The 24,132-nt window shown below is 31.0% G+C and overlaps 3 protein-coding genes across 6 annotated transcripts; 2 read left to right on the plus strand and 1 right to left on the minus strand.

The window, feature by feature from the left end:
• Positions 266 to 6,068, plus strand: LOC109325220 (glucomannan 4-beta-mannosyltransferase 2-like). Its single transcript, XM_019557425.1, has 9 exons — positions 266 to 983; positions 1,109 to 1,207; positions 1,502 to 1,754; positions 3,239 to 3,349; positions 3,553 to 3,689; positions 4,137 to 4,250; positions 4,369 to 4,568; positions 4,656 to 4,868; positions 5,447 to 6,068. The coding sequence occupies exons 1-9, from the start codon at positions 654 to 656 to the stop codon at positions 5,598 to 5,600; spliced, it is 1,611 nt and encodes a 536-aa protein (XP_019412970.1). The 5' UTR covers positions 266 to 653; the 3' UTR covers positions 5,601 to 6,068.
• LOC109325221 (splicing factor U2af small subunit B-like) lies at positions 8,370 to 11,326 on the plus strand. Of its 4 annotated transcripts, XM_019557429.1 has the most exons (5): positions 8,370 to 8,855; positions 8,953 to 9,079; positions 9,637 to 10,073; positions 11,001 to 11,014; positions 11,076 to 11,326. In XM_019557429.1, exons 1-3 carry the CDS (start codon positions 8,450 to 8,452, stop codon positions 10,046 to 10,048), a joined length of 945 nt encoding a protein of 314 aa, XP_019412974.1. In that variant the 5' UTR covers positions 8,370 to 8,449; the 3' UTR covers positions 10,049 to 10,073; positions 11,001 to 11,014; positions 11,076 to 11,326. The 4 variants fall into 4 exon arrangements, with proteins under 4 accessions (XP_019412974.1, XP_019412972.1, XP_019412973.1 ...); XM_019557427.1 differs by having other exon boundaries at positions 9,637 to 10,066; positions 10,184 to 11,326; XM_019557428.1 differs by having other exon boundaries at positions 9,637 to 10,066; positions 10,994 to 11,326.
• LOC109325223 lies at positions 14,628 to 15,896 on the minus strand. The gene is made up of 2 exons (XM_019557430.1): positions 15,275 to 15,896; positions 14,628 to 14,883 (listed from the first exon to the last, which is right to left on the minus strand). The coding sequence occupies exons 1-2, from the start codon at positions 15,645 to 15,647 to the stop codon at positions 14,687 to 14,689; spliced, it is 570 nt and encodes a 189-aa protein (XP_019412975.1). The 5' UTR covers positions 15,648 to 15,896; the 3' UTR covers positions 14,628 to 14,686.

Raw genomic sequence — 24,132 nt, forward strand, 5'->3', positions numbered from 1 at the left:
AGACTGAATGGAAACATAGACATGTGATTGGTCAGAAAAAATATATTTAAGTTAAAATTTAATTATTAAATATTTTTCTAACTAATCATAAACTCATAAACCCATGATACATTAAGTTAAACAAAATGAACTAAGATATGCATAACATCATTTTGCATCGAGCAGAAAGACTTTCTATAGCAAGTGAATTGTAAAGAAGGTAAAAAGTTTATAAAAATGAAAATAAAAACACAGTAGGAAGAAATTTTGACTATAAAGAAGCCTCTTTATCTCTGCATCAATTGCCCCTTTCACAGTCTCTCTCCTCTCTCTCTTACACACATAGTGTAGAATGCTTCACTTCTTCTCTGTCTCAGATTCACTGTGATAGAAAGAAAGAAGCACTCTTTTGAACCACTTGGCATTAGCACTATAGAAAGTAGTGTTCTTTCCTACATTCTATATCTTGGAGGAGAGAGATCTACAATATTGAGTATCTTTTCATCTTAGCTTCCAAACACAAAAGTTCTAATCTTTGTGTCCAAATCAACCACCCCATTTGTTCCAAATCCTATATAAAAGGGTCATACTCTCTATATCTCATTACCCATTGTGTGGTAGTTTTAGTTTTGTGAGAGAAGTGAGTAGTTTCACATTTGACCAATTTAGCAAAAATGGTTGAATCACAGCCTAAGTTTTTCATACCAGAGTCAATTCATGGTGTGAGTACTGATCTAGCAGCACAGGTTCAGATGATATGGGATGTGATCAAAGCACCATTAGTAGTGCCTATGCTGAATGTTGGAGTGGTTATATGCTTAGTCATGGCCCTTATGCTCTTCTGTGAGAGGCTATATATGGGTATAGTCATAATCCTTGTTAAGCTCTTTTGGAAGAAACCAGAACAAAGGTACAAGTATGAGCCAATCCAAGATGATGTTGAAGTTGGTAGCTCAAATTTCCCTGTGGTCCTGATTCAAATTCCAATGTTTAATGAAAAAGAGGTACTAATAGAATTGATTCTCTTGGTTTTTTCATTTGGTTATGCTATTGGACTATATGGTATATTTTGCTGGGTTTGTGCACTCAAAAAAGAGTGAACTTTGAAATTTGTACTTAATTATTTCAGGTTTACAAAGTGTCCATTGGAGCGGCTTGTGGACTTTCATGGCCTTCGGACCGTCTCGTGATCCAAGTCCTAGATGATTCTACTGACCCTGCCATCAAGGTGCTCCTTTATACTAACATAAAGTCTTGCATTTTCTCAATTTTTATACCTCTTTGATATTAGGCTTATTCAATATATGATTGCAATTTTCAAGTCCCAAGAGAACAAGTTCTGTCTTTCCAAGTGGTTACATTTTTTCCTTATTTCAAATTCCGAAGTTAACATTATCATGTGTCAACACATGGAGTCATTTACGATATGGGTTTTGCTGAATTAACTAACATCTTAAATCTTTCTACTTTGTATTAAACAATGTTAATCTGAGAGCATAGAAAAATTGTGTGGTGATTGCAGCAATTGGTGGAGATGGAATGTCAAAGATGGGCAAGCAAAGGGTTAAACATAACATACCAAATCAGAGAGAATAGAACAGGTTACAAAGCAGGTGCTTTAAAAGAAGGACTAAAACGTAGCTATGTAAAACACTGTGAGTATGTGGCTATCTTCGATGCAGATTTCCGCCCAGAACCAGATTTTCTTAGGCGTGCCATTCCCTTCTTGGTTGGGAACCCTGACATTGCTCTTGTTCAAGCTCGCTGGAGATTTGGTAATTAACCCAACTACCATTTCTTTAATGCTTTGCCTACTCTCTTTTATTATTAGAGCCAAAAATAATATATATTTTCCTACTAAATTCTTCGTGTCCGAAAGTGACAGATATCACAGAATAATAATTTGTTTATTAATAACTAGTTCACAAATTTTGTTTTAATGAGGATTTAGTACTACTACTGCAGTTCACTCACTACACCTTTGTTTTTATTTTAACCCTCTATTATTATTATTATTACTACTAGTACACTTCACTTACTACACATTTGTTTTTATTTGAACACTATTATTACTCCTCTCTATTATTAGTACTTATTTTGACTTCACTAACCTTTTTTTAGATTCTTAATTAATCACTCAATTCCTCTATAGTCATAGTGTCGGTGGCATTTCATTTTCCATTTTTTTAGTGAAATCATTTGTAGATTTGTTTAGAGCTTGTTGAGACTTTCACTTTCCAATTTTGTCCTTGTTTGACCTGAGCTAGCCCACGGAAACAAACCCTTCAATCACGGGTGGGGACCACTCATGACTGAACCTTCTTGTGAAAACATGTTGACCCCACCTAAAAGGAATATTTTAATTAACAAGTGAAAGATTTTAGAAAAAAGAAACAGATAAAACCACCTAGTGGATAGCGAGAGATTTCACTTATATTATTTTTTATTTTGTATAATTATGGAGGGTAAAGCACAAATCTATAAAAAATGATAATCTAAATTAGTGTTCTTAATGGTATTGGTTATTAGAAACGTATATTTTAGGAGTCATGAAAAGAGAATGATAATAATCGTAATGTGTCTAAAGATAAAAAGACTTGTGAGTGAGAACTTTGGCAAAGAAAATGGTATCTGAGGGCAATTTCGTCATTAAAGGAACCCATCTAAACTCCAAAATTCTAAATTCAGCAAACCCACTTCCCACGTGGTTTTGCAGTATTTTTTTGTGTGATTTGGATAAAACAAATAATAATAATTCTGAGTGTAGTTAGTACCATGTGCTCTGATGGTGAATTTTTACCCCTTCCTTGCCGACACTACCAATTCCCCTTAGCCTCAATAAAATCACCACATCACAAAAAGTTATACCGTAACTAATAAGCTTCATAAAAAAAATATTTTTTGGGTAAGACCCTCTTGAGTTATCCTCTCAATAAGTGTCACTTATACAAATTAAAATAATATTATTTTGTTAACAAAAGAAAAAGCTAATGTTGTGTTGTGTCACGTGTATATGTGGGGGCCACACATGACTATTGTTTTTATTGTACCCCATCTGTCGTGCAATTGTGTACTTTCATGAAAAGGTTAAAAACTTAGCCTCACTTTTTTTACCTTGTGCTTCTAAAGTTGTAACTTTGCTTTGTTTTTTGCCTTTATAAATACAACTATACAAGTTGATAAAGTTGTAATAATTACTGCATAATTGAGCATAAACAATGATGTACAAATTACTGATAATGGGTTAATTTTGTGACAGTGAATTCGGATGAGTGTTTGTTAACAAGAATGCAAGAGATGTCACTAGATTACCATTTCACAGTGGAACAAGAAGTTGGGTCAGCCACTCATGCTTTCTTTGGTTTCAACGGTAATTCATGTCCTTTTTTACTATGTAATATCTATGCATTGAAGAGCTAATGATTAAATATGAGCGGTAGATAATGCATTAACATTATATAAAGTTCATACAGTATCGATGCATACATTTTTTTCTCATAATAGTATAGATCAATTATTTTAGCATGATTATTGAATGTTGGTGCTATGGTTGTGGTGGAACATAAAATGCAGGGACAGCGGGTGTTTGGAGAATAGCTGCAATAAATGAAGCAGGTGGGTGGAAAGACAGAACAACTGTGGAAGATATGGACCTTGCTGTTCGTGCTAGCCTTAGGGGCTGGAAATTTATATACCTTGGAGATCTCCAGGTGAATGTTGTTTTCTATTTCTAAACTTGGTTAGTTGAAGATTAAATGCATCAAAATGATATTTTTAATATCAAATTTTACATGTAATTGATCTAAAGTTTGGAATGAACATTGTAGTGTAAGACTATTTTGCTGTATTTATTATTGAAGGATCGACTAATGTCATCTCTGTTTCGAGGTGTTTACTGTTATATTTTGGGCAAATAATGATGTCTCTATGTTCTTTCCATGTAACTTTGAAATGTTTTAACAATAAGAAAATAGGATATAAGAGTTAAAGATAAATCTATACAATGTCATTTATAAAAAGCAGTGTTCAAGACTCTATATTTCGCATTGCAATATGGTGATATGATGGCTTTGTTGATTCTAGCTTTGATTTTTATTATCAGAAAATTTCTGACTAATGTTGGTTTTTTATAATCGGAAAACATAAACTTTATATAGGCTAAAAGTGAACTTCCAAGTACTTTGAGAGCCTTTAGATTCCAGCAGCACCGATGGTCTTGTGGCCCAGCTAATCTATTCCGCAAAATGGTGATGGAGATAGTCAAGAACAAGGTTAGCCTTTTCAGTCATATACTACACATATTAAGGAGGGAAAACGAAAGAATAATAAGAAACTTTATCTCGTTTCTATATATTCTGATGCTCTCTTTTTATGTGTACTAATCTGCAGAAAGTGAGGTTTTGGAAGAAAGTGTATGTTATATACAGCTTCTTCTTTGTTCGTAAAATCATAGCCCATATGGTCACCTTTTTCTTCTACTGTGTGGTTCTTCCCCTTACAATTTTGGTACCTGAGGTTCATGTTCCGATATGGGGCGCGGTTTATATTCCTTCCATCATCACCATTCTCAATTCAGTAGGAACACCAAGGTCTGGTTTGTTCTTTTATTACTTGCGATGTTATTATCTTATACTAATCCATTAACTTGTTCTAAAAGCTTTGTGTAACTTTGACAGGTCCATTCATCTCTTGTTCTACTGGATCCTTTTCGAGAATGTGATGTCTCTGCACCGTACCAAGGCGACCTTAATCGGTCTTTTTGAAGCTGGCAGAGTCAATGAATGGGTTGTTACTGAAAAACTTGGGGACTCTGTCAATAATAATAAAAAAGATGCTGCCAAGAAGACTAATGTTAAAGCCCCCAAGAAAAGATCCAAAATTATTGAAAGGTCAGTTTTATATTAATTTTTTCTTCAAAACTTGGATCTGTGTATACCATTGTAATTTCAAGATCTCTCTATCTGGATTGTCACTCACACACACTGGTTCTAGATTGTGTGGATAGTAATTTAATGATTTCAATGATTTAATATATGGCACCCTGAATTTTTGGTGCTTCAAGTGATTAATTTGTTTTGTTTATTCATGACTTTCTCAGTTAAGATTCTTTGAGTAAGTAAACACTTGTAAGGACAGCAAAGCACTTGAAGATCTTATTTCTTTGAAATTCTTTTTTATTCCATTTCCAACTAAGCAGCATGCTACCTAATCAAAACGTTTCTAGCACATGCACATGAGAGAATATTTTAGAAAGCCACATGCAGATGACAGAAGATTTTAGAAAACCACAAATTGAACTAAAACTATAATACTCTAAGGTTAAAGGTCAAACAAAAGTAAGAATATTTTTAATGCCTTGAGCCAAATAATGGTTGTGTACTTTACTATTTTACTTTGAAGTATCATCTATACTTGGAGGCCTTAAATTTTCTCATGTTTTCTACTCCTCTTGTTTCAACATGACCAGGCTGAATTTGTTGGAGCTGGGATTTGCAGTCTTCCTCTTCATCTGTGGTTGCTATGATTTTGTGCATGGGAAAAACAACTATTTTATCTATCTCTTCCTTCAGACCATATCTTTCTCAATCGTCGGATTCGGCTATGTTGGCACCATCGTTTAAAGCTGCTTGAGCCAACATGAGTTACTTGAGTTTCATCAATGTTATGTCCATATCTTTCTAGTTTCTCCTCTTCAATATACATAGAGGGGGCTGATTTCTTCAAGCAACACCAAACCGATGCACCAAATCTACAGCTAATTTAGGCAGATCATTTTCATTTTCGGAAGGAGAAGTTCTTTCGAAGATTCCGTTATCAGTCAAGAAGGCCACACAAATCACAGGCAGAAAGCTGTTATTATTAGAATTGTATTTCACAGACTTAAGGACAATCAAGAAGATCTACTAGAAAAGGTACTTAAGTTAGAGTCTTAGGTAACAAATAGATAAGTGTGGTTTTATTTCATAGATTGTTGTGAGATTTTACAGTTATATATTTCATGGGTCCTTTATTTGTTAGTTTTCCTTACTTTGAACAAATAATCAGGTGATAAAAGTTGCAGTTGTATTCATGTTATATGACATTTTCCCCCTAAGGAATGAACTTTATTGTCATATGTGCAATCATGTGCTGCTTCTGTGACAATTACTTGTGGGAAGTAAGAGCTTATTAGAGTAAAACAAGGTCTGCAGAGAATATTTTCAATGATTCTCATCCCTAGCATTCTACATTAAACAAACTTCATTTCATAAATTGACCATTTACTAGTAGTTAAAACCAACAATTGTTTCAAGACATTACATTTAATACAAAGATTGCGAATTACCTGGCTCTCTCCAATAGAGTCATTGTTTCAATAATAATGATATCATATTAATGTTTCATCTTAAAAACAATTAACAATAAGAAGATTAGTCTGATTCATATATTGAGGCCGCCAATGCGAGATTTACTTGATTCATATATATTTTTCATTTGCTTTTGAAGTCACTATCCATTTGCTTCTGAACCTTCCGACAAAAAAACGAATAATTGCATAATTTCAGAAGTCGTTTTCAATACTTAAACAAAGGCATGGGATACCATATTTGAGTATTTGTTCACAGCTTCTTTCCCTTACCGAAAGGAACACTAGGATAAGACATCACATGTAGTAGAGCATGTGCTAGTTGTTTTATCTAAACCACATTGTCAAACATATTTTCTTAACATCAGTAGATTGTGATGCAATTGACCAATATTCTTGCGCCAATTGTCTTAAAGCAAGAGGTTCAATTATGACCATATAACAGCCTTGCTTCATATGTAACTTGTGATGGGAACAATTATGAATTGTTGTTTTGGTTACTTCAACTAAAAGTGTCATTATCTTTGCAACCTTTCCTCTTACTTTTCAATGATAATGATATTATGTTGCTTTATCTTGCTGTCTAATTTTATTGACTAACATTGGGAAGTGTTATGCAAAACAAAGCAAAAATTAAAATGAAATGTCAATCATATACTTCCATTTACACTTGTAATGACATTTGTATCCTAAAACTAAGTGTAAAAGAATACTTCTCTAATTACATGAGTGAAATTTGTAGGCACTGGCAACCATAATTATTAATGTGGGTACTTCAACTTTATATTGGTTAATATAATAAGGTTGGTGGCTTGGTGCCATCAACTTATTTTCTTCAAATCATTGGAGGGGCTAATAATTTTTTTTACACATTAGTTAAAAAGGTATATCACAAAGATTGTTATTCTCTTTAAGTGATAGAAACTTCCAGTGTAAGTTTTTTCACCTAAATTTTGCCCTTTCTCATATAAAACAAGGGTCAAAGCAACCACTCACTTTTTTCATATTGCCATCCTTGTGTAATTCTCCTGCAATGACCAGATATAATCGGGAGCACATCTGCTGTTCCACATTTTGTACCACTTCATGTATCATAAACTTATGATTGGTTAAAAATATATTTAATAATTAAATTTTAATTTAAATATATTTTTCTGACCAATCATATGCATATGAGACATAAAGTGACACAAAGTATAAGACAACATATGTGTACCCCTCATACTCACCGTCTTCTCAAATTTTTCCAGCCCAATCCAAAAACAAATAACTGGAACCTCTTAAAAATAAGAAAAAGTACAATTATAAATTTAAGTTTACATTCCTTATTTCAATTGTTTCTTACTACTTACAATTACAAAAAATTATATGTAATTTTAAAATATTTTATTTTTAATAATATCTCAACCCATTCCCAAAATTGAAGTTGAATTTTCATTTCAAAACTATCACCCTTCTAACCTTCTTTAAAACAACATCATCAATCAAATTCTTTCATTCCATAATACATCATTGTTATTGATTTTAACCCATTTATTATTTCCTATGTTATTACATAATAAACATTACATGTTCCAAAAGTATGTCTCCAGTCCCATTTATTTCAATAAAATTAACATGTGTTTCTTACTAGCCAATTTTTTTTAGTATGTATCATAATTTTATCGGATAGAGAAATGGTTGAGGATAAAGTTAGGGACTTGTGATATGCAATGCAAGTAGAGCTTCAACAAATTTAGTTTAGAGAAACTTCTATCTACAGATGCAAGGAAAATAGGAATAATCATCATAATTATATATTATTGAATTGTCAAAAAATAAATATTTACATTTCTATTTTTTATTCTACCATGTAGCTATGTACAACATCTAAACTTACATGTTACACTATCATATCAGATTAACATAAAATTGTGGATCGAATTAGATATTATCCACATCAACACACTACTGAATTGGGCTATTTGGATCCACAATGAGCTTTGTAGGCCCAATACTATTTACTCAATATAAAAAACGAAATTAGTGATACAGTTGAAGGAATCATCTAGAAGGTGCAGGAACTGTGTATATAGCACACCCTCATTCGTATCTGCGGCGTGTTCGTTTGGTGAGTGAATAACAATGGCGGAACATTTGGCATCAATATTCGGAACAGAGAAAGATAGAGTAAACTGTCCCTTCTACTTCAAGATCGGCGCGTGTAGACACGGCGATCGGTGTTCTCGTCTTCATACAAAACCTAGCATCAGTCCAACGCTTCTTCTCTCGAATATGTATCAGCGACCTGATATGATAACTCCCGGCGTTGACGTTAATGGCCAACCAATCGATCCTCGCAAAATTCAAGAACATTTTCAGGATTTCTACCAGGACCTCTTCGATGAGCTCACCAAGTACGGTAAAATTGAAAGCCTCAATGTTTGTGATAATCTCGCTGATCATATGGTTGGTAATGTTTATGTTCAGTTCCGCGAGGAAGAACATGCTGCTAATGCGCTTAAGAATCTTACTGGAAGATTTTATGCTGGTCAGTTATTAATTTTTATTTATTTTTTGTGAATTGTGATGATAATGAGATCTTGAATTTGTGCCTAACGGAATTTTATGTAATGTATGCATGGCAGGGAGGCCGATTATTGTGGATTTCTCTCCTGTGACTGATTTTCGTGAAGCCACTTGCAGACAGTATGAGGAGAATACTTGCAATCGCGGTGGCTATTGCAATTTTATGCATTTGAAAAGGATTAGCAGGTATAACATTCATATATTGTTAGTAAGTTGAATTGTCTATTAACACTTGTTTGCTATCAATCATTGTTTTAAGTTTTTCAAATTTATCATCGGTTAATTAGTAGTGTTAAGAGCCTATTACAAGGGGTAATAGTCTTATCACTCTTATGTTTCATGATGTTGTCACTGTCAAGGTTATTGACGATTAGTAATATTTGATAAACATGTTAGAATGGGACGTACTACTGTATAATATATGGTTTCTATTCTATGATTGATTCATTTTTAATTAAAAACAGAACAGCGCATGAAACTTAAAAGTATGTCATTTTAGTTAAACTAGAAGGGGTGAAACTAAAGTGAAAATAACGGAACCACTGTAATCAATCTGGGAATGTCATGAACTTGTGGTCCTTTCGTATCCAATACTGGTAATGATATTAGCAAATGAACATTCTCCTGTGCTTATAGGAAAGTTGAGCTCCACATACTCTTGTACAGGGTCGATGTTGAATAATTCATTTGTGCGTCCAATAATTGAAGAGTTTTGATTTGTTTGATATAAATGTTTTGCTCAGGGATTTGAGGCGAGAATTGTTTGGGAGGCATCACCGCAGCAGGCATAGCCGAAGCAGAAGTAGAAGCAGGAGTCCTTACAGGCATCGGAGCCATGAGGACCGGTCTCATCGTAGTCATAGAAGGCATGATGACAGGGACTATGTTGAGAGTCGTAGTAGGAAAACCAAGACCATGAGCCCTGAACATCGGAGAGGAAGAAGTCGCAGTCGTAGTCCTGGAGGAAGGAGGAATCGTAGTCCAGTCAGAGATCCCAGTGAAGAGAGACGTGCTAGAATTGAGCAATGGAACAGGGAGAGGGAAGAGCAAGAAAATCCTAGTAAGGTTAATACTGAGAGAGTGGATCATGGTAATGATGGCTACATGCACAACGGGAATGAGGGACAACCTCGGGATGGAGGATATGGATACTGATCTTCTTATACTTTTCCGGTTTGTGTCCTCTTTCTTTCTCTCTGCATATTTTTTTAGCTGTAAGAAACAGTTTTTATTCGATAGTAGACCACCCACTAAATAAATATAGCTTACCACCCATTTCCCACTGTGCAGGGTGTACAGGTGCATCGTTCTGTCATATGGAATGTGTTTTACTTCTACTCCCCCTCCCCTCTTTGTTTTCCATACATGATGCTTATTGTACGCATTGTTTTTTCTGCTTCATGATAGTTTTCCCTATAGGTTTCCTAACAACATTTTCGTTGGATGCTGTTTTTATGAAAATTGGTTTTGATAACTGATAGGGTGCATGTTCCTATGAGTGCTATTGTTTGCGCTTCTTGTAGGAAGCTCTGCAAAATGGGATCTTTCAACCCATGGTCCTACAACTTTTTCAAAACTCTAATTTGGATTGTGCAAATTTCCTAGTTTCACAAATACTTTCCCCTTTCTTTCCTGTCTATTTCTCAGTTGGGATTAATAATGTGTAATGGCCTTCACCTGTATAACAAGTTCTGAAAAAAAGTCCTTGTGTTAATAACTATAGGCTTGTGAGCTACTATGTGTTTTGTACCTTTACTTTTTTCTCTAGGACACAGCTACCCCTTTCTCAAGTGTGTTGTTATTGGCATTACCATTCAGTGGATTATGTATGCTTGTGATCATGGTTGATTTGCACTTGTACTTGCATTATTTTACAGTCAGGGAAACTGATCACCACCAAACATGAAGGCTAGTGAACGACCAATTTCAATGGTTCTGTATGGCCTTTTGTTTTTTATGTACTTCACTTTACCTTTATTTTGTCAAATTTGAAATAGTAACTATCTTACATCATGTATGAGTTTTGCAGGTTCAGGTATCCTTGCTTCTAAGAACCCAGCCATTGATTTAATTGTAGTTTGCCATGGAATTTTTGTACAGGTTTCGGGGTGCGCTCTAGCAGGATGTCTTAGTTGCATCTTCCAGGTTACTTTTTGATGGTCTTCAAAAGAGGAATCAAGCAATCATAAGGATGAATTTGTAGGGGGGCCTTTGAACATATCAGTTTTCTTGTCATAGCAGGTGCATGGAGTCATCTTTACTATATTTTCTATCATATTAATTGTGTTCCTTTCTTACTGTTAAAACTTTAGGTGTTTGCTGAGAGACCGGTGTTTAAACTTAGTTACTTGTATGTTGTGGCTGTACTATACTTCATGAGGAGCATTGATGATTTCAAACATTCTGATCACATTAATCTAATTGTTGAATTCCATTCCATGCATGCCTTTCCCCGTTACTGAAACAAATATATGTAGTATGATAAACTTTTATGAAGCCTTTCAATAAACTTAATCTTTTTTAAGTTCTGACAATCCCGAATTAAGTTTTTTAAAAGATCCAAAAGGATGAAGTGTAGTCAGTGTATTCAAGCCCAACATAAAACTGTTTAGGCGGAAAATTACGACAACTCCGAGCCCAATGAAATGGAACAGCACCTAAACATTGTCACTTATTCATTTCACACTAAAGATGGACGGCTATTCACCAAAAGAAAGGTATCACCGCACGAATAAGTCGATACATTTGTAGAGTTCATCTAAAATGACTTGGTTGCAGCAATGAACAAGTATCCAACGCTGCATTATGGATGACTCTCGAAATAAAAGGGAATATAATAATATGGACACATTTTTTAAAATAAAAAGAAATATAATCATCACAATTTCTTATTTATATTTTATTTTGAAATAAGTTTTTTTAGTTTATTTTATATATTTTACACAAGTAAAAATGCAAGACATGGCTAAACTACCAGCATTTTGAAATTGCAATGTGATTGTCTGAGTTTGCTTCCGATTTTTCTTATTCAAGAAAGTCGTTAGAAAAAATATGGATCAAGAAAAAAGCTTCTCATTTATATAAGGGGTGATATTTTGAGTATTTTTTTCCAATCAAAGAGTCAAGAGTGTTCACATCATATGTAGTCATGGATTTGATTTGGAAAAAAGAAAGATTACCAAGATATGTATAATCTTTATAAATAATTTTCGCCAAATTAGCCAAAAGTTAATTTTCACTAGGACCATTTTCTGATAAGAATAATCACATACCCAAAATGATTTATTCATTTCTCATAAGGTGAAGATATTGGTTAAAATATAAAACAGCTAAACTCATTAGCATGCTCAAAAGACCATTCATAAATGAGTTTAATAGGTGTACACTGACAATGCAAAGTTATGCAAATTGTATCATATTTTTGCGTAGTACTTTTATTAATGTGTAGTACATGAAAATTGTATCGCGTTTTACTGATACCTTGTAAGTCTTGGTTTGCAATGTCTGTCGACGAGGCACCAAAGGATAGAATGGGAGCAGTGGTTATGACGGAGGTGGATGCTGTGTGAATGTGTTATAGTGGTTAGGAGGATGAAATAAAATTAAAAAATATTAAAATAAAATATTTCCTCGTAACTTATCTTCTCTGGGTAATAAAAATATAATATATATACTGTTGTGTTTAGTTTTAGAAATATTTTTATAAAAAATGATTAAATATGATACATAATTTTAATGGCTAAAAGAAATAATTTATCTTCTTATATGAGGTCATTTTATTCTGAAAAGTATTCCAACAGCAAATTATATATTATGATTGATTGGGAAAAAAAATTGAGGCAGTTGTAATGAATTTGACCATTGGTCTTGGTAGCTTTTTTTTATAAATAAATAAAGCTAAAGTGGCAAGTTGACAATATTCATTATTCAAGATAGTAATTCAATTGGAATAAATATCTTAAATTTTTGTAAAGTGACAATACATTGTAATATTGGTAATTAAATGATAGTATATAGGGAAAGGGAATAAAGTGTATCATGAGGAAAGAAGTTATTTTTTCACACTCATTTATTAATAGACATTTATATTATTTTACTTTTTGTTTTTATTTTAAAAATAGGTCAAAAGTAACCATGTGTTATCACCTAACTGGTGTAAGGAGATAAATTATCTCCTCACACTAAAGATACTTCATTCTCTATTAGAAAAGGTAAATGGATTCAATTTAAAGTTTTAATATCAACTTCAAATAACTTTTTGCAAAAGTGTACACGTATTAAAGACCTGCAAATTGGATTTGCAAGGCAGACAGAAAAAGAAATAATCATGTCTCAACAAAAACAAGTAAAAGAAATGTGATTCAACATTTTCAAAATAAAATTGAACTAAATAGCTCCAAGTAATTAATTTGAATTAGAACCGCATATTCATTTTGGCATTTTGCTCAGAATGCCCTGAACAAGTAACCATGCCATAAATAACCATATATAATAAATAAGAGATATTCAACTTGAATTTAAACAAAATATCTAACAAAATTATTTGATTTTTATCAGCTAATTTTAGGTCTATTTGAATATGATTTAATTATCTTAGCAAAGTCAATATTATTAAAAGTATATCGGCTGCAATCTTGATATTATAATCTAACCAATTTGTAAATCTCATAGATAAAAGATCTTATAAACGTTAAAATATAGTCATGAAATCACAAAAGATAGAGAGAGAGACAAATGAGTTTGTGTAATTCATATTCATTTAACTTTAAGAAAACAATAACTTTATTGAATTGTCTTCAATATATAAATACCGTTATTAAACTAATCAGAATACTGGTATAATAGTATAGTAGTTGAACCGGTAGTTCAGTAATTAAATTACATGTCGATTAAACCGGACATACTTGCTTATATTTATATATATAAACTTATAACAAAACAAATTTCAAATAGGTAGATACTCAAATTTATAATCCATATATATAATCTACTCAAAATTTACATAAACAAACAAATTCACAACTCACTCTACAAAACATATATCAATCCAAAAGTATCACTTAACAACCACAAAATATAAATAAATGACACAAGTTCACATCAAATTCTATAAAACAAATAAATTTAGAGTTTTAACATTTAATACAAAGGAGTTAAAGATGTATCATATCGAAATTATATTTTGGTACCAAATCATATATTCAGAAAGTACTTCAAGATTACACAAATGTCACTGAGATTATACACGAGTCTTAGGAACCAAAAAGTCTAATCTAAGTATGCTTTGGAAGCATGTACCTTGAAGTGCTGAAGAAAAGTTGAAAAGATGAGTCACCTTGTAATGAGTTTTTAAGTTTTTAAGTTTTTTTTTAAAATGTGTATAAGTAGGCCGGTTTAGTCAAATATCAGTCAGTTCACCAGTTTTGATTGATTTTTGACCAGTTTTGATCGATTTTAATACTTGGCTTATTCAACATCTGTACCGTACCAGTTAGAGATCCAATTCACTAATTTTCTGATCAAACTGACTAGGACGATTTTTACATCATACAAATACTATATCATTTATTAGCAGTATATTTTGGAGCCACATATTCTATTACAAAAATGTCTTAGTCATCCACTACTAGTTTTTCCTTGATTAAAATAGTAAAGCAAAAATTGAATATACATTAACTTTAAATTTCATAACCATAAAAATAAAAGAGTAGATGAAGTAATAGATATTATAAGATAGAATATGTGTTTCAAATTATTTTATTGTGACCGATGGATTAAATAGACACCAGCCAATCATTTCAAGAGATCCATTAACCTCATTAAACTAAACCCACCACTACCCTTCCTTCCTTTGTCGGCCTCTTTAGAACACGAAGCAAACTGCGCCGTTTCGCTGCATTCTCCACCGTCCACGGTTGCAGTAGACTTTTTCAGACACATAAAGAAGTTTCTAGATCCAAGCTCCCCCAGTTTCTCCCTCCTATTCAAACCTGCCACCACCAATCATATAACCACAAAAAACAATTCCATTAATTATTAATTATAAAACAAATGGATTTCTCCGCCCAGAACTAAATAAATAAACAAACCGCGATTATTAATGTCATAGAAATTAATGAATTAGAAACAAAAACTTATTTTCATATCTTTTTAATTATAATCACTATTATCAACACTATTATCAACAAATATTGGTCTAATTGTATAAGATTTTAACAAATTTCTAAATATACGTACAAAGTCAAAAATCTGATTTGACGGGGTAAACATATACCCTACAAAATTATCAGAAAGATTCTTAATTATCCTAAGAAATATTAAAATGTTAGAGGAGTAAACAAATGAAGATATAATTGCAAAATAAAAGATTGAGTGCAGTACTTTCTAAGCTGAACTGGGAATAATGGAGGTCGAAGTTTGAAGGTTCCGTTGACGGCAAGATTGGACGGCGGCCTTCTTTCACATATAGCCGCACTGCCGCTGCAACCAAATCTCCGACCGTCGATTCAGGCGGCAGCACCACCTGCACAGGGCCAAGGCTCCCCATCATAGTCACCTTGACCAACAGCTTCGGCGGCAGTCTCGGCAACACAACCTCCGCCACCGCGACCTTCCTATCAGGCACAAGGTCCGGCACCGTCTTAGGCCTCCGAAGTTGGCCACCAGACATGGTTCCGGCCACGAAGGTGTTAGAATGAAAAGATGAAGATTTCTCTGATAACTTCCCCCGTCGGTGATTCATAGGAGATGACATGGAAGTGGGTGAAACAAATAGAACAAAGGGGCAAATTTGGAATTTTCAGATTGACGGCTACTTCAAACGGCGGTATCTTATGAATATGAGACGAGGGAAACCAATAACGGGTGAAGAGCTTCGGCTCTGTGGTTGAATACTATAGGAAACGATCATAACCACGAGGGAAACCAGAGGAGAAAAAGAGAGAGAAAAAGAACTGAGATGGTCAATGAAAGATAAAAGGTTAAGAAGAATAATGCAGAACTTTAATGCTTCAGATTGTGGGGGTTTATAAAGCAAACAAGGAGGTGTGGAAGCCGTATGAAAAGAGTGTAATATTTATATTTTTCTGTTGTTGAAATATTTAGACACAGTGATTGTATATGATTTTGTGTTTATTGATATTACTTTTGGAAGAAAATTAATCATGATGAAACATAGATTGAGAATGTATAAAAAATTTATGACGTTAATGTAAATATTTTTTCATGTTTTTTTATAGTTAAAAGAGTATTTATTATCAATGTAAAGATTTATACATATTTGATATATAATATGTTATTTATTTGTATTATTTTTTTTGAAAAACCAAGAATTATTAAACATAATAAATTATACAAAATATATATGTATATAATTGATTTTTTATTATTATTTCTGAATAAAATAATTTAGATTTATAAATCTATCCTTTTACCTCTAGTAGAGGAAAATTAGAAAGGAGAGAAAATGATGAGAGAGATTGAAGAGAAAATGAGAATTTCTCGTCTTGTTTAATTGAAAAGAGAGAAATGGAGGAGAGAATAAAAAGTACATGTGACTCATACAAATTTTTTTTTCTTCTCCTTTGGTGAGAAAATAGGAGAATGAAAATTTTGCATACAATGACATAAATGCCCTTTAATTTTTTATATACTTTTTAGTTTTAAATATTATTAATATAAATTATTCTCTTTTAAATATAAAAATATCAATTAAAAATATTAATTGAAATTATAAAAAAATAAAATATATCATTTAAAATTATAATTTTTATTTTTAGTTAACAATAAAATAACATTTCTTTCTCTCGGTTCTTTATTTTATGGATATTTTTGTCATTTGAATTATAACATCATCCCTCTTCTCATTTTCTATACAACCAAACAAAAGAGAAAGAAGTGAAATATCTATTTTTATTCATTTTCTCTTGTTCTTCTCTTATATCAAATATTACTAAAATCTACTATGTTTCTCATCTTTCTCTTTCAAACATCTTTATTTATCACTTTTTTCTATCTTCTTATATTTTCACGTGCAACCAAATAAATCAAAAACTCACATTTCAATATAGAAGATCAAATATAAGAGAGAATCTCAATTTATTTAAAAAACTATTTTAGAATGAGAGTTCACTGGTTATAACCGGTTTAGGATTTGGATGGTTGAAATGATTAGATGGTGACTGGTGAGGCTGGGAGGACATTCTATGGACGTGACTGACGGTCACTATGACGGTATAGATCTTTACTTTAATTGACTACTAATTAATACTCTAAACCTAGTAATTGAATCTCATAATCATCTGATTAGTTTATTTAATCCACAAATTCTTTCAACCTTTATATTTTTAGAAACAAATCTTCACTGCCTAAAATATCTAATGTACAATATTATTTTAATGAAGGGAATTAATTATCAAATCTCAGTCAATTTCTGATAATTAAATTCTCATATATATCGTAATATTCTTATAAGTAATTTAATATTTTTACAAACATACAATTAATACTATATAACATGTTTAGATAATAATTATAAGATAATAAGTCAATAATATTAAATACTTGTTTATAAAAACATTACTTTAGACTTCTAGTATAAACTTTAATTAGAAATTTTCTAAACAAAATAAGGATTTTATAAAACTAAAAAAATGATAGTTATATTAAAAAGTAATATTACAGTTGTTTAAAATAATATTGTTTGCCATCACTATATCAATTATATTACGTTTAAAATTAGAATAGGTATTATTATATTGATTGAATTATTGAATGCAACCAAGCAAGTATGTGAGGTTGAATGTGCTGAAAGCAAAACGTGGAGGTTGGGATGAGGATCACGATGCTTCGTGAAGAGCCTTTTGATCAAAAAAATTAAAATATATTTGATATAGATTGTACTTTAAATATAAGTCAAAAAAGTAAACCAATCATCAAATTTGAAAATTGCTATTGATTTTGTTTTTATAAGTTTAACCATCACAACAAAACGTAAGAGGACCACACTTCCAATTGTGGCTAAAATCCCCTCCTCTGTTATAGTAGTTCTCCGTGATGTATAACAATATGTATTACTTCATTTGTTATGAATTTTGATCGATCAAAAAATAATTAATAATTGTATTTTAATTTAATTAAGTTTTATTCAATCAATCATAACTCATACCACTTGAAATGACCGATATAGTAGACAGAAGATGTGTCCCTAACTCACTATCCACTAATTAATTATATATTTATATGAATGAATTTATGTCTCGAAATTAAAATAAATAAAAACACGAATGTGAAGATACTAAAACAAAGTAGAATTGATGGTGGTGGTAATAGTGGGGAGTCTGAAATGGTAATAATACTGGTAAGAGAGGGGAAGGTGATTGAAAGTGAGTTATGTTAATAATGGTGTACTATATTTCTATGAAATTTGTTATTGAAATTGTAACCTAATCCCCCATGAACATTCAAAGAGAATAATTCAAGCTCCAATTCAGTATATCAATCAAAAGTTTTGAAATGGATGGATGAAATATCCATTATCAAGTTCTAACATTGATTCAAAGAATATATATTAAAACAAAAAATATATTATGCATTCATTGTGCAAGAGCTTTTTTATATTATTTTTATATCATTCACTATTTTATTTAATAATTATTAATTAAATATAAAAAATATAAATAAATAATCGATGATGACTTCATTTTAAGTATTTTTTACACCAACCATAACATGCAATTATAAAAATGTGCATCCATCAATGTCGCCAAAATCTGATCAATTGAACAGCTAAGCCGAAAAATAATTAATGCGTGCAATAAGTATTTCACCTGCTAAGCAAGGAAGGGATAGATGCCAGAATGCATAGAAAGCAAAATGTTTTACTACATTAACATTTTATGATTTTTTATACTCCAAATTTTAATTATGTGAATCAGACTTAAGAGATTTACCATTTATCAATGAGGTATCGCGTCCACATGATGATTTACACTTATAACATAGTATAATATGTGGTTGTAGAAAAATTATTTTATAACTTGTATATGTATACTTCTCATTGTATTGATGTCTTTGTCACTCAGTAAGAAACCAATCGAGAAAGTTCCTTCCAAACAAAATATTAAATATGTACAAGTTTATTTTATTTTAATATATATTGGAGGAGTGTAAAATCTGTACACTGATAGTGTAAAGATTTATACACATGCACACTATTATTCACCATTCATTTGAATTACTTTTTTTAAATAAAAAATCAACAATAATTAAATATCAATAATGAATGATACAATGACAGTGTTTTTTCTCATATTGGAGTGATATACATAGATATTGTTGTTTCACGAAGGATGCTTCTCCATCGCAGGTTGAACATTAATATCTCTTTCAATGCATAAAGGTTACAAAAGTATGCTTTGTTTTTACCAAGGCACATAACAAAAATTAAATTTCAGGACATCATGCTTAGAATTTGATGTGTAAGACTCGTTATAGCCGCTAGTTTGTGGCTAATAGTTGTGAGTTTATAATTGTAAATGTAATTGATAAGTGTGATATTGCAACTAAAAACTTATCGTCGTGTACTTGTATAGCTTGTTAATCGAATTGGAGTTATTTGGCAAAATTAGGATTGGGTCTAGTTGAAAATTATTCTTAAATAATATAATATTACATTGAGTATGCATAATGATGTCATTTTTAGGGAGCAACCTAGTTTTATTATTTGATCCAAATTAGATTTTAGGTTTGGCTTTCTAACAATGTTGCTTCTAAATTCCATTCATTCGTACGATGGTGCATTAATCCTATTATGTGTATTAAACACTCTTATAACATGTAAACGGGTTGACACTCCTTATACCATTCTTTAATTCATTTGCTTATAAAAAAAATCACATAGGAGGATCCATGGCCATGCCACCCATTAAAAACATTTCTTATTAATAGATACAAATCAATCTTTGCCTAAGTACACTTTTTCATATCAGCCTCGACCTTTAATTATTACGTTAGCATTTGTTGTTTAAGAAAAAGGGTTTCAGGCTTTTAAGAATGAAATACTTGGAAGGTTGATGACTAAGGTACATAAATTAACTTATGATAAATAATATTATTTGGTAAAGAAAATGAAGGATAAATTGAGATATAATTTACTGAAAACTTTTTTTAATTTTTTTTAGTAGTTTCTAAGAAGTATTTTATTCGTGCTTACTGATACGTTGTATTATATAAGCTTTCTTAAGTTCTCCTTGTAATTTTTTTTATCTTTTCTGTGTGATAGTTATACGGGTTTTTTTTAAATAATTTTATTCGTACTTTTGGTCATTAAGGAGGAACAAAAAGAAATTAAATTTTTTTAGAAGAGTTTTAAGGATAGAATTATAATCTCATAATATTTTTTTAAATCAATAAAAATAACTACGATCTTAAGTCTATGGAACTTATAAATACTCCTTATAATAGAATGAATGTAGTTATTGTTAAATGTCACAAGCTCATTTAATTTTATGTTCACTGAACAACTCTACCGACAAACTAGTTGATAAGCTAGAAGATGAACCAACTAGCTTAGGTTTGATTCTTTTGTTACGTTTTATTCAAATCAAACATTAGTACTTTTGTTAAAACTATATAAGTATTCTCTTTATTCTTGAATTCATGGCAGTACGTATAACACATTAGGTAGGTGGATCAATATTAATTCAAAATTTAGTAACAGTCTATAAAATCTATAAATTTTATGTTTTTGCAAATAGTCACTGTCAAATTTCCCTAATGACCCCTTAAGTTGGTGAAATTGATGCATGTATAGATATATTGCTAAAATATTAATAAGTAACAAAAAAAAATTACTACAATTAGACTCACAACAATAACAATACAAAACTATAGATTTGACAATGTTGATAAATGGAGTAAACCACTATCAAAATACAAAAGTGATCCAGAATAATAAATAAATAAAATTCAAAGTTAAAAAGTGATTAATGCAATATTATTATATATATACTACAATAAAATAAAAATCATCTTATACTTGATGTTAAAATAACATGAGTTAAAGAATTTTAGTGCAATAATTCAACATTAATTGTAAATAGAGACAATTTTATCAATAGTTAAGGTTTAAGGAATAATCATGAAAAAAATAGTTTGTACTATCTATTTATAAAATATATAAAATTAGGGAAATTTTATAGTCTTTCCTCAAATTTTATATTGTAACATGTCCATATATTATATATTTGATTAAAGTCTATTAAAAATGATTAAACACTAAATGATTTAGTGTTTTTTAATATTTAATGCAGTTATGTGTCCAAAGTTAGAATTTGGAAATTAAGGTGCACTAGCCTTGCACCAACCTCTACCAAGTTTTACCACCAGAAGTTGGTTCAAGTGGTACATGTTTGATTCTTCTTAAGTAAGGTTTTGGGTTTGAGTCTTGTGCATAAAAAAAAATGTTTGTCGGGAGAGTTAGTCTCACGTACATGTGAATGTTCTCGGTTCAAACAAGATTGTTTTCGGTGCGAGGATACATGTGGGAAACCAAAAAAATCTCTACTCAGTTTTAATTTGAATGATGTAGCACCGTATTAAATGAAGAAAAATGAAGACCCTTTATATTACTAATATATTAAAGTTAAATATTCATATTTGTGTGCCCATAAAAGAGAGTAGTGATCTTCAATTTATACCACAATCTTGTATTTTCCAAGGTAGGTCACGATAAAAATTGTGAGCAACTGGCCCAGAAGCAGAAGGGACAACAACTATAATAATGAACCTGCAAGTGGAGGAGGTTAGAGTTGAGAGACCAAACTCTTGAACAAAATAAGGAAATGAGAGGAAGAGACAAATCCTATAACAACATTATCTGTGTTTGACAGACCATAATAACACTGTCCAAATATGCTCACAGTTTGTTCCTATCTAATATTTGTTCTCAATTTCTATTCTTTGCATTATGCTTAACAGGTTACGGGGTTGATCTCTATCTGAATTTGTTAACTTTTATTTTTTACCTTGCAAGTTGCATTAGAAAACTGCTTATTCCCTTTGGGAATATTGTATCCTGACATTTGCTTAGACAATCACAGCTAACCTCCCCAGCTGACCCATAATGGTTTCGTGTGCAAAATGGTTGTGTTTGCACAACAACACAAGTTAAGCATATGTTGTCTCCTATTATTGTTTTTTGTATAGGGAAGAGTTTTTTCACCTATTGGATAACAACTAATATTTTTTGTTCTTACCAAATGTTATTAAGACCAATTGAATTTTAACTTTTTGGTCCTAGTATAATACTTGAGATCTAATTGAGTTTTACATCGCTAAATTAATTTCTCATTACTTATAGTTAAGTATAATAAGCAACCATATTTTTTTGTTTCTTTACCTCCCTTTTTATCTATCTATATTATTTATTAATTAGTTTTTTCAACCATACATTGGCTGACATTCTTATCATAAATTACAACAATAAAAAATATTTTTATAAAAAACTAAATATATCACCTACTAAAAATAATAAACACATAATTTTTAATAAAAAAACATTTTTATATGTAAAAATAATTGAACATGTTTAAGTTGATTGATTAAATCTTCTCAAACAAATTTCATGTGTATGTGATGAATTTATGATTGATTAAAATAAAAGTATCAATTTTATATATAATAACTTATTTCTTTTTACCATGTTTTTGGAGAAAGTCTCTTCTCTAGAATATGAGAGGCAAATTGTTGTTTTTGTTCAAGTTAAAAATATTATTACATTATATTTAAAGAATAAAAGTGGTTATGATATGGTTTTTTATGTGCTTCTTTCTCCGGATGATATTTTTGCCCATTTTTTATGTATCAACTCTCATTAACATTCCACATTACAATAATTCAATTCTTAAACGCGGATAAGGTTTGGCAAGGGTGTCAAATTTTGGATCCAATACTTAAATGCAGATAAGGTTTGGTAAGAAAGCTATGATGTATGCATCCCTCACGGCTAGAAAATACATGGACAATCACAATTATATTTAGTAGCATTCGTTCACCTTCTTATTTTATAATATTAAGGAATTAAATTTTATATATTTTATTTTGGAAAGTTAGAAGGTTTTTTTTATATCAGATGTACTTTATATTATAAATTTTGTGTTTTTTTTGAGAATATCTAACTTACAAATAATGTGTTCAGGATGATTATTTAGGATTATATAATTTTTTTTGTAGAAATTAAAAAACATTAAAGGTAAAATAGAAAAATAAATTTTTTACTATGGTGATAGTTACATCATATTTTGGCTATATATAATAGTCATGGACATGTGTATAAAACAATGATTCTCTTCATTAATGGAGATAATCCTAATTCATGTGTATATATTTGTATGTATAGTCAATGATATTTCTTCACCTTATAGGTAAAAAACTAATATTATTTTTTGACATGATTGCTCTTCTTAATAAATATTATCCGCAGAAATCAAATCTTAGACTATTTGGTTAATCTATAAATATAGGTTGTCTTACATTAATATAGTAACTCCTTTATAAACTTTAAATAATAATTTTGTAAAAACAACCAATTATTTATATATGAAAAGAAAATTTTGCATAAGAAATGAATGCCGACATGATATCCACGCGAATTTTTCCAATACTCGAATTAAAAACCTCAATATAAGGCCATTTTCCAATTAAAAAAATGAGTTCCTTTACTAAAATTAATCCCTTAAACATATGAAACTTAATTGACATTTGAATCCTATTTAGAATTAACAAACCGGTTTTAAAATCAAGTGATTTCGATTTTTCTTCAAATTTCATATTGAGGATAAAATATTACCTTACAACATTTTTGGTCTCATCCATCAATCTCAAAACTTCATTTCTGGATTTTACACATGCCAAGATGTACAAGTATTTAACAGTAACTTATAAAAAGATAGACATACCACCTTCGTCCAACGACAAGCAAATAAGATTTAGTCTACATGGTTGTCGATCATACCGAACAATCGCCTACAACATCATAAAAAGACGATAAAACGTCCCATCACACTACAAAAAAATATATTGTTAGCCACGGTTATAACCGTGGCTATTTTACCAAAAACCCATGGCAAAATACACCAGCCACGGTTTCCTCGACCCTAGCAATCAGTGGTGTTGCAAATATTTAGCCACAGTCAATGTACGACATAGTTACACCTATGAGAAGTGTGGTAACATTTCCT

This window comes from Lupinus angustifolius, chromosome LG13, assembly GCF_001865875.1.
Source record: "Lupinus angustifolius cultivar Tanjil chromosome LG13, LupAngTanjil_v1.0, whole genome shotgun sequence".
Taxonomy (NCBI): Eukaryota; Viridiplantae; Streptophyta; class Magnoliopsida; order Fabales; family Fabaceae; genus Lupinus; species Lupinus angustifolius.

Bases quoted from the DNA above. Each gene is read 5' to 3' on its own strand.
- LOC109325220 (XM_019557425.1), top strand. From the start codon at position 654: ATGGTTGAATCACAGCCTAAGTTTTTCATACCAGAGTCAATTCATGGT. The intron at 1,755-3,238 runs GTAATTAACCCA...ATTTTGTGACAG, and splicing joins TCAAGCTCGCTGGAGATTTG to TGAATTCGGATGAGTGTTTG. The intron at 3,690-4,136 runs GTGAATGTTGTT...AACTTTATATAG, and splicing joins TATACCTTGGAGATCTCCAG to GCTAAAAGTGAACTTCCAAG.
- LOC109325221 (XM_019557426.1), top strand. From the start codon at position 8,450: ATGGCGGAACATTTGGCATCAATATTCGGAACAGAGAAAGATAGAGTA. The intron at 8,856-8,952 runs GTCAGTTATTAA...TATGCATGGCAG, and splicing joins TACTGGAAGATTTTATGCTG to GGAGGCCGATTATTGTGGAT. The intron at 9,080-9,636 runs GTATAACATTCA...TGTTTTGCTCAG, and splicing joins CATTTGAAAAGGATTAGCAG to GGATTTGAGGCGAGAATTGT.
- LOC109325223 (XM_019557430.1), bottom strand. From the start codon at position 15,647: ATGTCATCTCCTATGAATCACCGACGGGGGAAGTTATCAGAGAAATCT. The intron at 14,884-15,274 runs GTACTGCACTCA...TGGTGGTGGCAG, and splicing joins TTCCCAGTTCAGCTTAGAAA to GTTTGAATAGGAGGGAGAAA.